This window comes from Pithys albifrons, chromosome 6 (assembly GCF_047495875.1).
Source record: "Pithys albifrons albifrons isolate INPA30051 chromosome 6, PitAlb_v1, whole genome shotgun sequence".
NCBI lineage: Eukaryota > Metazoa > Chordata > Aves > Passeriformes > Thamnophilidae > Pithys > Pithys albifrons.
This window is the reverse complement of record NC_092463.1, coordinates 46275921-46289210: the sequence shown is the minus strand read 5'-3', so window position 1 is coordinate 46289210 and position 13290 is coordinate 46275921. Positions and strand designations below refer to the sequence as shown.

Here is a 13290-nt window from a genome sequence, read left to right as displayed (position 1 = left end):
GTTAAAAAATAAAATTATGAATGTGTGAGTCACATGGGGAAAGTCATTTTCCCTGAAGAACATTGCATCTATGAAAAACACAGAGGTGTCAGGGTTATCTGGCAAGAATTTTGAATGTGCTACTCATAATCAGGGAGAGATACAATGCATAGCTCAACTCAAATACCTGCAGCATTTTTATTGCTTAATAGTGGGTATATAGGGGAGGGAAATGACAAGTAGAAAGAATTTGAGAGATTCTGGATTTCGTTTTCTTTCTAATTTGTAAGGTGGGTTTTTTGATACCAAGTTGTATTTTAGGAAGAGCTGTATTAGCTAGAAAGACACACCCTGCTTAATACATATTGTGGCTTCCTTACTGGTAATGTTTTTAGTTTTTTTAATGATACTGTTACTCCAAATGGCGTTTGAGAGAACAGATTCCTGATGAAGGACTTAATATTTATAAGCATTCTCTATCTTTGACTCACAGCCTTTGGAGGGGGGAAAGAAAAGGAAACTTGTAGGCTGTTATATCAAGATGATAAGGAATCCTGTTACCAGATTAAGTGCTAGACAAAAAGTAGAGTCCTTTGCTCATGCTGCTTTATGGAGGGGGAGAGGAGTCATGAAATCTTGCACATTGAATCAGAATATAAGGATGCCTGAGTGTGATGCAGATACTTTTAAAGATGCTGTGTGAATGACTGTGATCTGATTTGCTGCATGAGCTCCAGGACAACAGCATATATACTGCTTCATGTTTAATGACCTCCTTTATTTTTTTTCTTCTCTCTTTCCAGAAGAATCGAAGCCAGTCTCAGATGAGTCACAGCCACACAGTAGTGCCATCGGTCCTGTCATTGGTATAATACTGTCACTATTTGTCATGGGAGGAATGTACTTTGTTTGCCAGCGAGTGGTGTGTCAGCGCTATGCTGGGCCCAATAGTCCTTTTCCACATGAGTATGTCAGTGGCACCCCTCATGTCCCTCTTAATTTTATTGCTCCGGGAAGTTCTCAACATGGTACTTTTACTGGTAAGGATGCTAATCTTATTGTCTGGATTTTTACAGATCACTAAGAGATGTAGAGTTTTCGAAGAGCAGAAATAAGATGTTGTTCCTCTGCTCAGTGGTTTTGGGATAGATTTGTCATTTGTGTCAGATACCTCAGAACTATTAGACAGATTTGATTAGGCATCTTGCCAAATTTTCAAAAACAATTTTCGTGCTAAGCTGCATCTGAACAGGTGTCTGTCTTTTTGATAGAAAATGTACAGTATTTTGCCAGCAAAAACATCCTTTTTAGATAGTTTACTCAGGTGTATACAATGAACCTTGGTATTTGCATAGTATTTCTTATGTAAGGCCTAAAGTAAAATGGTATGAAGAGTAGTGAATCACATGCAATATTGGAAACTGAAAATGCATGTGCCATTCAGTGTTCTAGTGTGAGCTCTGTTGAATTGTTCTTTACGTCTTGTACTCAGTTGTCCTTCTCTCTGTCCTGTCCCTCAGAGGTCTTTACACAGTTTTGTCCTGTCTGCTTAGGATGGATATATTAATCCACAGTGGAAAGAAGCAGAGTAAAGAAGTGAAGCAGCTTAGCTTACTGTAATGCAAGAAAGTACAACAGCAAATGTGGAAGAACCCAAGGGGTCTGAGTGGGGTTTTGTAGTCTGGCTGCTCATTGCCTGAAGTGTGATGAAAACATCCCCTTCAGTTTAGCACATCTCTGAGACAGCTTTGCTGTTTGCTTTTGGACGAAGTATTAATTCTCTCTCTGTCTCAGTCCTACACCTGTGAAACTGCAAAGCTTCTCTACATTGCAAAGGATTCAAAGTATCCATTTGGTGAAGTCCATGCAGCTACAATGCTGGCATTGAAGGAGAACTGAAAGTATAAATAAAAGCTCAGGACATTCTTACATAAGAACCCAGAAACCTCATATAGACATCAAAGTAAACACTTAAATGACATACCTCAAATTATTTTACAAATGTAAAATATATTTTGCATAGAGGAAATAGCAAATTCCTAACTACAAAGCCCTGAGAAGAAAGACTATCTCTTCATATTGTTCAGGAAGCTGGAAAGTAAATATTTACCTGTAAACTTGCCAGACAAGAAATCCATACTTCAGAGTGCCTGGAGTCTACTTTTCATGTCAGCTGAAAATCAGGTAGATGATAAATACAATTAAAAGATGTGGCACTTCTTCATATTAAACAAGCTTTTGAGATGTGCTAATTGTTGTTTTCTTCTAGCCGTGGCTTTGAAGATACCCAGATACAACTGAGGTTTAGCCTTTCTTGCACTTTAATGGTGTGGCCAGCTCTTCCTGTTTAAATTATGTTACTCTCCTTCATATTTGTCAGGTTTTTTTAATCTATATTGCTGTGACAAGTTACAACAGCTGAAAATATTATTTATGTTACTTCTAAAGAAAAGGCATAATTCCTAATACCATGGCATTTCCAAGACAGAGATATATAGTCATGAATGATGATTACAAGTAGAGTTATTGTGCTTGTAATATGTATTTCCTGCATCTGAGAAAAATTCTGAAAACTTCCCAAACTATGCTTTTCCATTAGCTGAAAATGAATTTTCTGAATTGAGCATATATTGGAGTAAAACAGATTGGAGAATGTTCTCTTCCCTTTTCCTTTAACCCAGCTTTCCTTCCTTTTGTCTCTGCTGATTTTCAATTTCAGCTGTGATTATTTTCAATAAAAAAGTTGGGTTTTGCAGTTGTTCATGCACTTGCAGTTGAATTTCTCGGGATGGAAATGAAAACTTTGAAGGTCTGTAGCTTGTTTTTCTTGGGCAGTGTATAATGCTTTTGGAAATGCATAGGTTTGTTTAATCAAAAAATTTCTTAGTTAACAGTTTGGGTAAAAAGTTTGAATCAGCTTTTCAGGAGATTCCTTTCTTAGTGTGAGAGTAGATTGTGAGGAGTTCAGTGCTGCAGTGGGACAATAGGTGGTCTGAGGGTGGGAGGTTTTCTTTACAAAAAGTGGGTGTTCCTTGTAATCCCAAAGTCTTTCAATAAAACATTCTTTCCAAAGTGACAGCCATTATTATTGCACAGGTTTGCAAAGCTATGGATTTGGTTTATGTTTTGTATTGGTGGATAAAATTATGGTTTACTGAACCTTATTTTCCCCTCTGCTTCAATGCAGGCATCTCTTGTGGAAAGTCCATGATTAGCTCCATGAGTCTCATGGGAGGAAGCAGTGGTGCCCCATTGTATGACAGAAACCATGTTACAGGAGCCTCTTCGAGTAGCTCATCCAGCACTAAAGCCACTTTCTACCCACAGGTATGTCTTGAAAGTATACTTGTGAGTTAAGTATCTCCCACTGCAGAAGTAAAGAAAGATGAAGATTTGTGCTGCTAAATAGAATGTTAATAACTGTTATTTTTGGCTGTTACTGTTTATGATATACGGGCCCAGTTCAACACGCACTGAACCTCCCAAAAGGGCTTTGTTATAGTCTGTCAGGATTATACAGTTTTATATGGTGTCCAAAATGTTTTGTTATTAGAGTGATACTCAGCTAGTTTGTTCTTGGACATTTGTTCTTCCCTTGGAGATGCTACCTCTTTTTCTCTGTAAAGTCTGATGTCAGTAGCCCAATGACATTTTGCACTGCATAATGTTGCAGGCACACATGGAATAATAAGGCAAACAGGACGCAACGGGACTGGAATGCAAACATGTATGAAATAAGCTCGACTGGCTGGTTAGATAAAGTGTCCATTGTTGATTCAGAAAACCAAGTGCATGCACTGGGGGAAACACTGGTACAGCAGTGTAAAGCAGAAGTTACTGTACTTGCATTTTTCTGCTATAATTGAGCTCCATTTCTGACTTTTAAGTGTTTGTAGTGACAGAATTTCAGTCCCCATATCACAGTTTCATGAATTCAAAGATGTATAGCAAAACTGGAAATTCTCTGTGAATATGTAGGAGTGACATTAAAAGGTTACTGTTTGCCAGCATTTTGTAGTGATACTTTTTTCCTTAGTGCTTCTGAACAATACATTTGCTCTTACATTCACACAAACTGCCAGAGTTGATCTGCCAGCTATGCAGGTGATTTTTCAGTAGTATTGAGTCAGGAGCCACATGAATGTGTGGGTATACATGCATTTGTGTTTACATGTAAACTGTTATGCTATATGTGGGTATTTTGATTGATAGTGTTTCAACAAGTGACAAAGGTGCTCTGTATCCGCTTTAAGAAGCACAGAGTTGGAAAGGAGAGGCTTGTGAGCTTATATCTAGATAAGGTAAAATTAGTTACTTACTTCCCACATTGTCTTCTCTGTGAAGCCATCAAGAAGCTGCTCACAGCTAGCAGACATTTGGAACTCAGCAGCCCTCCTCATTTAGCTTGTCTCGTGTTTCACCAGTGTAACATGCTGAACAATTTCATGCTGGTACCTGATTGATATATCAGTGCTATACTAAAGAGGATGAACAGAAAAACACTTGTTTTAATAAAGCCTCAAAGAGAAATGAAGTCTAAGAGCTGATCTGCCTGTGTGATTCTATGGGATCTGTGTTGGCCAAAAGGTCAACTCTTCCATTTGATTTCTGGCCTAAGCTAATCTGGCTGTTGCTGGGAATTCTTCTTCCACACTTCACTCTGAACTCTGTCAGCCGTGGCCTGCAGGGATGGTATCAGCCTTTCCTTCATGTTGAATTCTTAGAAGGAAGCTAAAGTTACATTAAAGTTACTGCTTGATCCAAACCTTTTGGTAAGTTTTGCCTGGTAGCTAATTACGTGGATTTATGTGAATAATCAAGAGAACAGGTCTGAGAATCTAGTTGTCTTGGCTTTTTTGTTTTGCTTTAACACATCTTTGTGGTACTGAGGGATGATCCAGTGAGTACAGCCTGGAAAAGAACCAATGTCAGTGAAGTTATGCCAGTTCATATACATAAGAAGCTGGCCACAGGCATCCTGACTGACGCTGTTTTCTGTATTTAATCTTAACATGAAGTGGTATTGATTCAGCTCAGGGTGTTAGTAGTGGTGAATCCAGAAGTAGCATGCAATGCTCCTCCAAGGAAGAGGATTTCTGGAAGATACTGCTGGGGCAATTACGCATTCCTCACAGCTGGCAACAGGTGGTATTCAAGCTTGTCACCCCTCACATGAACCTGAATGCAAGGCTTGTCAGTATTAGTAACAATGGGCTAAACTCAATGGTCCGGAATCATTTTGCTGCACAGTGAAGACTGAAACAACTATCTCCACTCCAGTGATTTTAGAGTATTATAATGGGAAAAGAGCAGAGACAGAGGAAGAATGGGCACTGTGGCAGGCCATGACAGGCAGGACAGGCAGTGTACTAGGTGCTCACATCAGCAGTAAGGCTCGATCAACAGCAATGGAGCAATTTTCCACACTGGAAGGGATGAATCGTTCTCCTTGGGGTTAGGCCAGTGTCCTGCTGGCCATGTCAGGGGTTCTGCTTCCTCCTAGGGAAAGACAGCTAAATTATTTTGAATCACGCTAAACTTTTTTCTTGTTACCAGCAACCCTGCACATGCACACATAGGCAGGCTATAATTATTTTTCAGCTTGTAGGCTTTTTGCATTGTAAACTGTGCCAAAATGATATGTTTACAGAACAACAGTAAAAATGAAGCATTCAGGGGCGGATGGAGTTGTATTAGTTACAGTAAAGGAATTTGGCTTCCCGACCCTGCTACTGACTGGGGGTATGTTCAAGGGCTGGGAGTGAAACATACCTTTTTTTCCCATTAGCATCTGCTGAGGATGCTACCAATCCTTATGGACAAGGAAGTGCACTAAGGTTCAGGAAAACTGGGTCTACTTCCCAGCTTTACCGCAGTCTATCAGCATAATACTGGATGTGGCAAAGAAGAAAATTCCCTATACTGTGAGCACTTTGGAGACCTGCACTGTACCTAAGTCCAAAGTAAAGTCTTGTAATCAGCTGCTCTGATCTTTAAAAATGCAGCAAGGAGAATAAACTAGGATAAGGATGAGTGACAGGGCGAAGACATAAATTGAATTTTAAGTTGTATAACTAACTCAAAATTTCACACTTCTTTTTCCTGCTCTTCCTAGATCTTGAACCCACCTCCTTCCCCAGCTACCGATCGCTCCCTGTATAATGCAGAGATGTTTTATTCCTCAAACATTCCTTCAAACACAAGATCTTACAGGTACAGTTCAGATAAAAAAGGTTTGCTAAATCTTCTATTGATCTGCCTTTAGTTTTGGATCTTAAGCAAAATGTTCTTGTTCAGACTTTACTTTGTTTAAAAAATCCTTTCCCTCTCTTAATAAATGACCATTCAAATTATGTATGTTATATTGCTGTGTAACAGTCACTTATCATCCTGTGTAGAAGTTGATGTTTTCTGTTAATTTCCTCAAGCTTATCTTAAAACTCTTCAATGAGTCAACCTATTTATTAGTGACTGAGGCAAATGGTCATGGTGATCTCCTCTGGCTGGTTGGGGGCTGGAAGAATGTGCTGCTGGCTGAGGATAGGTATGCCATTCAAATCTCACACAGTTCAGATACTTGCTGTTGGCTTTCTCTGAAAGCCTGGATTAAGGCTCACATAGTATTAATGAGCAGGCATCTTAGCTGAGCAGACAGAGCTGTTCATTCTCAATCTCCTCCTCTTTTCCCCAGATTGCAACTCATGCCTGTGCTTTTTCTTTTTTTTTGTTTTTTTTTTTTTGTTTTTTTGCAGGCCATACCTTATACGAGGGATAGCTCCACCCACAACCCCATGCAGCACAGATGTTTGTGACAGTGACTATACTACCAGTCGATGGAAGGCCAACAAATACTATATAGATTTAAATTCAGACTCAGACCCTTATCCCCCTCCGCCCACACCTCGCAGTCAGTACATGTCGGCAGAAGAAAGTTGCCCTCCGTCTCCTGCCACGGAACGAAGCTATTTTCACCTCTACCCCCCTCCACCCTCTCCTTGTACAGACTCTTCATGACCTCAACAGAAAGAACTTTTCCTGTAAATATTTTAAAATATGAACAGATTGAAAATATATATTTTATGATTTAAAAATAAATCTGGGTGGGAATTAAACAAAACTAAATGTGAATAAAGGTGGGAGGGATGGGGCTGTGAAAAATTGTACAGAGGAAGAATATTTATAAAATTGATTTTTTTAACTTAATTTCCATTCTTTTGTGCCATATTTGCTTTTTTGAAGTCATGTAACTGACTCTGTCTCCAAAGGATTTGGGGAGGGAATATTGAGACTTTCTGCATTTTTAAATCACCTTTTTACATGCCAAGTGTGTGTAGTTCTTTTTATTAATGAGAGACAAGAAAACAGTGACTTGTGGAAGGAGGAGGCATCTAAAGAAAGATGCGGGTTTATTTGTAGAGAAGAAATACACATTTAAGTACAGTTGTCAATATCATCCCTTCACCACCACTGGGTGAAAACATGCATGATCATAACCCTTAGATGCTCCTGTTTGCAAGTAAGCTGAATGCTTGCCAGCAGAACTTGTGTGCCAAGACCTGAATTTCAAACCTCCTCTCCATTTGCTTAGCATTGAACTGAAAGAATGCTTCTTTTGGCCAAACCTTCCAGCTAATCTGAACCCACAGGCATCATGTCCTACCTCATGTCAGTACCACTCTGCACATGGCCAATTCTGTAACTGATTCAAGTTAAATAAGAGAACCAGTCCTAAAAAACAGTTTAGTTCCGATCAGTTCCCCACTTGCCTGGGTGAATGGTAGAAGAACCAGTTGTATTGACCTGTGGGTGAGAGCAAAGGTCAAGTTTAAAGTGGTATTTTAAGCTAAGAGAAATGCCCAACAAACTGCAGATTTGGTCAGACTCACCATTTTAATTGTAATGAAACCAAGCTACTTCATCCTTCCTTGTGAAGCTTTGATGACTGTCTGAGAAGAGCCTTTAATAGTCAGCTGCTTCTCAAAAGACAGTGCTAGTTCTCTTTTTCCCAAAAGCCCAGTAATCACTGTGCCAGGTGTCTGAGATACTCACCTGCATTGATTTGTTCAGAGAATTGCTTCATCTCTTAATGTCTGTTTTCCAAAGTGGAATGATATGGTCACTTGTATTAGCATCAGAAAAGCTGTTTGGGTTTTAATTAGTGTTTATAGAAAATGGTATCTGCATAGCTAAAGTTTAAAAAGCATTCAAACAGTTCAGTCATATTCCATAAGAATTTGCCACAAAATTCAGATTTGGAAATAGAAAAAGAGAATGAAGGAGGGAGAAAAGACAAATACTCTTCCTATTTGTATTGAAATAAAAAATATGAACTAATATAAATTGCTATAACTTAAGGACATCAAGATCAGCAAAGTGCTTGTGTTCCCAACTCCTACCAAAAAATCCTTTGGGAATGGGGGAGCTAGAATCAGTCCCTTTCAAATTCAGAAGATAAATTTTTGTTTTGATTGCTGTTTTGCTGTAGCAGAAGGGATTGGATATTGTTATGGCACTTTATAAATTCAGCACTGGTGATGTTAATGTGAGTGCCTACTTGGGACATCTGAGGAAAGTTCTAAATATGCAAACTTGCACCTGTTTCTGCAGCTGCTGAATAGCAGATGTGTTGGGCCTTTGACAGCTCCTAATATTGATGGCAACAATGAAAACTTTCCTTGTTTGAATTTAAATTGTACCTGGGTTTGGGTCTTGGAGAACACAGCACTAGAGTTTGAGAGTGGATTCTTTCCTCATCCCCTATCAACATTAGTAGTTTTGAAGTATGCCATGATGGGCAAGGTCATAGTTTGTTACTCCTGGAGTGATTTGGCAGATCTCTGAACTAATAATTTGGTAAAAAAAAGCAATTCTCACATGATCATGTTTCAGTTAGCTAAATTAGGAATATAGATCCACAGGATATTTTATGAACCACAGCAGGCATATAAAAGAGTATTTGTTCTGCATTAAAGCAGTTGGTAGTCCAATTTCATACCACATGTAATTTTTTGCATGATAACTATTCACTCTTTATAATGAATTCATTAGTTGTTTCAGTTACAATTCTAGCTTAGAAACATACCACATTAATTTTCCTGTATTCCTGTGACAACACTGGATGCAAAATTACTTCAATTTTTTTTTTCATTAAACCACTGATCTTTTTTAAGAGCCACAACTATAACAATTCTAACCACTTTATATGAAGATTTATATCCTGTTACAAACCTTAGAATTGAGTCCAAGAAAATTATCATTCTCGCTGAGAACTAAATTATCTTAAGAGTCACATTCTTTTGGAGCTTAGGTATTCAGAAGGAAGGAAGCACTTGCTGAATGGGGTAAATTAAGTGTACATTTTTATTTCAGTTGAACATTCATAGCCTCTTGGTGCTGATGTCTGCTGAGAAATTGCCTCTTCTGAGGTATTTAAAGTCTGGGGACCAGAATCAAAGCCCCACACTGCTCCATAATACTGGCATTAAAAGCCTCTTCCAAAAAAAGATTTTATACCAATTTAGCATCTTTACATTTAAATACTAAGTATTATTTTTGATTGCTGTAGACTATATACTTTAAGAGGATTACTGCACTCCTGGTAATAGAAAAGACTGGGAAGAAAATCTGAGTGACAGCAACTACTTCTCTCCAGAAATAAACCCACAGTATCCTTAGTGGGTTTTACCCTGTGAGCTTTCAGGCTAAAACATAGAAAATAGGTGCTATTTTCTAAGTCAGGATGAGAGAAAGAGCTTCAGGGAATCAGTGAATGTGTATGAGAAGTTGTGGCAGTTTAGGGATAAATAGGAAATATGTGGCGGGAATGTTATATTTTTGTGAGGTTTAGGCATAGTTTTAATAATGCAAAAGTTTTCTATGAGAAAGTTGGCCAAAATATTCTAAGAGTTTTACCCTAGGAACCTCCAGAGGGTGCATGTGATTTGAGTAGCTGTGTGAGCTTGTGAGTACTTGAATCAGTGTTTCCAACCACTATTTTCCAAGCCTGTTATGACTGCATATTAGCACTTGAAACAACTCAGGGTGTAGTACAGAATGGTGTCTGCAGAGCAGCTAGTAATGGAAAAATGATGTGGTTGATTCCATTTACATTTAACGGACAGATGTCCTAGCAGAGAGCAGCTCACCTCCCTTCCAGTGCAGTCATGAAAACAGCCACTTGTCATCTTCTCTGCAGAATTTGTCCTGTCTGTGGGGCAGATGTAGCAGCAGTGTGAAGCTGTAAGGTGAATGGACAAGTCATCATCTTCAACAGTGAAGTATTGTGTAATTTCAAGGAAAAGTTTTGTATAAAGTATCACAGAATTATAGCTGGACTTTACTTCAGCTCAACAGGTCAACAGCCCTGCACCTTTAAATTTGCAATGGAGGTCATGAATTTGTTCATTATTGCTGGATGAGTTTGAGGAAACTTCATGAACACTATCCCAGCACTCTTACTTAGATTTCTTGCTCAGATTTCTTGTCTGGACAGATCACTAAAGAGCATTTAGGCTAAGATTAAGACAAATCTGTATGTATGACAAATAATGTTTTCTTGAGGATAGTGTGATACAAAATGCTCCATGTCTAAAGATGAGATTATACCATTATCAGCATTTTCTAAAGAGGAAGGCAGAAATGAGTGGAAAAAAATTTCTTTTGAAATAGTGGGTTTGATTTTCAGTAAGAAACCTTCATTTCTGTGGTCTGCAAATGGTACAAGCACTTCCCTAAATGTTCTTATTCTTTTCAAAGTAACAAAATGGTCTCTTCCCTCAATACCTGGTCTACACACTTAGGATGGACTTTCTGGAAATCTCCATGCCTGTTTACCCTAGATCTATTTTCCATCTGATATCCAGGAGGTCATATGCAAGATCTAGGACTCACCATGTTGTCCCCGTTTGATGCCAACTGGAGCCTCTAAAGCATGTTGTAATACTTTACAAGTGTGCTCAGTTAAACTTCACAAGTGTTGTGTGTCCTGTTTGCTTCAAGCATTTTTGGAAGCAGATCTTTTCTGTCAGTCATGTTGTTGGCATTTATGTTGAGTCAGTCCAAATAAGTAGCTGTGTTTACTATTGTACCACAAGTGATATCCATTAATGTCAGGAAATGAAAACAGAAGGCAAGCATGTTCCCAATAATTAATAACACACAAGATTGCCTGGCATGGAGCCCTGAATTAGAAGTAACATATTTGTTGTTACAGTGCTGAAGGACATTTTATAAATGTCCATGCTTGGACAGAGCCTTAGACAAGCCACTGTCAAGGATGATAACTGTTTCCAGATCAGTCATTTGGTTGTTTCTATGTTTGTTATGACTCCGCTATGAATTTTGAGTTCAGTCCTCACTGTAAATTTGGCTTGTCTGTAAAGAAGATTCATCAAAGGCTGAATCCTAAACTATGAGAGGTGTCTGCTGTTTCTGCTGCTGTTCCCTTAGGTACTGCAACACTCTCTGATGATCATTATCTGTAAAAACCCCTTTCTTCAGCCGCTGTGGGGTTTAGCTAAACAGCTTAAGGAATTTACTACATGTTAAAAGAAATATGTAGAGATTTTTTCAATCCTGTCAGGTCTTCTAACTCTCCTTCCTGAGAACACTCCAGCTTTTGTAAAGGGTGTTTTTACTTCATTTGATTGTTTTAAGGTTGGCCAACTATGCTGTGAGTATTTTCACAAGGGATCATATCCCCTGTATAGAAAAAATTTAAAAAAAGGAAAATTTCTTGAAAATCTTTGTTAAGCCTGCTGATAAGAATGATGGAAACCAGTCTGATATTTCTTCTGCATTCCACAACAAAAGCCTTCAAAATGCCTTGTCCTGACATAATGACAGTACTCCCAGCTACCTGTAATGGCAAGCTGCCACATCCTGGCTGTTCCAGCATAAACCACCGCCCTTGTTGCAGCCCAGCTCTGGAGTCGGGCTAGGTTCTCACCAGCCAACACAGAATCCTACTGGATAGAAGACCACAATGGCAATTCCTAAATGGGTCATTTTATATTGACAAAATACATGCAGAGAATGTGCTTAGGAGTAATATCAAAGGAAGAAAGCAAGTTTGACTGCTACAGTGACAGACTAATTCATTGCCATTCACACCTTTGAAAAGCAAGTACTGCCACTGATGCACCTTTCTGTAAATAAGAATTATGCTACTCTTGGGACAGCATTCCTGGGGGAGCTGTGTTTGACAAAGGGAGCGATATTCCAGTTTGCTTTGTACAGAGATCCTGCAGTCTGTAAATAGTTGTAAATGGAATTCATCAGCCTGTGGAGATAAAACAAAAGCTGTTGAAAGCAGGGGAACTGCTTTGCTGTTGTACGTGAAATGTGGAGGGCATAGTAAACAAAAGTCTAACCCAGATCGCTTTCTTACTTACCTACTTGTATTGCAAGTGCTGCTATTGTAAATGTACAGGAATATACAAAGAGTATCAAGAATTTTATGATATAACCCACACATAATCTTTTTATATTTATATTAAAATGTGTATTCTGCGAACAGCCTAATAATTACAGCTTTATATGTGTATCATTTTGTAGCATTTGTTACCTCAAAAGACAACCAAACCCAATGTTTCAGTGCCTTGTGTATTTTAAACAGATTAATGTATAAACTGGAGAAAAGAAATGTGTATTTTACTCTGCTGGTTTTAACAAAGCTTTGTATCATTGTTAGGGTTCTCTTCAGTTAAAATGCATACAACCGCAAGTTGTGGAACTAACTGAAATCTTACAACTTCAGAGATTTTTAGAGCATGCATGTTTTGAATTTGTAATATATTGAAATTTCTCTCAAACACATTCTTTTAAGGTAACTTTGATTTATGTATTCATATCTATTTCAACAGAAATCCCTATACCTGTCTAAAAAACCGTAGCATTTTTAAAAATAAAAATGCCAGTAACTGATACTTACGTATCTGGGGATTAAATTAATGCTGTTTTCAGCATGTCACCATTTTCATTAGAGTCATACAGTCTTTGTTGCATTACAGAAATTCTTTATCAATTATTTTTCCAAGCATGGCCTTCTAGTATACAAATGACCTGGTAATACTGTCATAAAAAAACCCCTTGAAACTTTGAGGCTGTCATCACATCAGACTATTGTATGTTAACCATTTTCTGGTCATGAAACTGCAATGTTTCTTTATGTTAACAAAACCAAAGGCTTGTTTGAAGTAACTGGTATTTTGTATAAATATTTGTACAGATAACAGACTCTGTATTTGTACTATAGATTATGAGGATTTTGTTTTATAATAAATACTTCAAAAAGATTTGTTTAGCAGCCCT

At 38.2% G+C, this 13290-nt stretch overlaps 1 protein-coding gene across 2 annotated transcripts in view; it reads left to right on the top strand.

Moving 5' to 3' along the window:
• Positions 1–13285, top strand: part of LRP5 (LDL receptor related protein 5) — a 138657-nt gene extending 125372 nt beyond the window's left edge. Inside the window, exons 20-23 of one of the 2 annotated variants that reach the window (XM_071558698.1) lie at positions 786–1019; positions 3167–3306; positions 6095–6192; positions 6732–13285. In XM_071558698.1, coding sequence (XP_071414799.1) covers positions 786–1019; positions 3167–3306; positions 6095–6192; positions 6732–6993 — 734 coding nt within the window. In that variant the 3' untranslated portion in view covers positions 6994–13285. Of the gene's footprint in view, positions 1–782; positions 1020–3166; positions 3307–6094; positions 6193–6731 lie in introns of both variants that reach the window. The other variant, XM_071558697.1, reaches the window with a different exon arrangement.
• Positions 13286–13290: the final 5 nt, after the last annotated feature.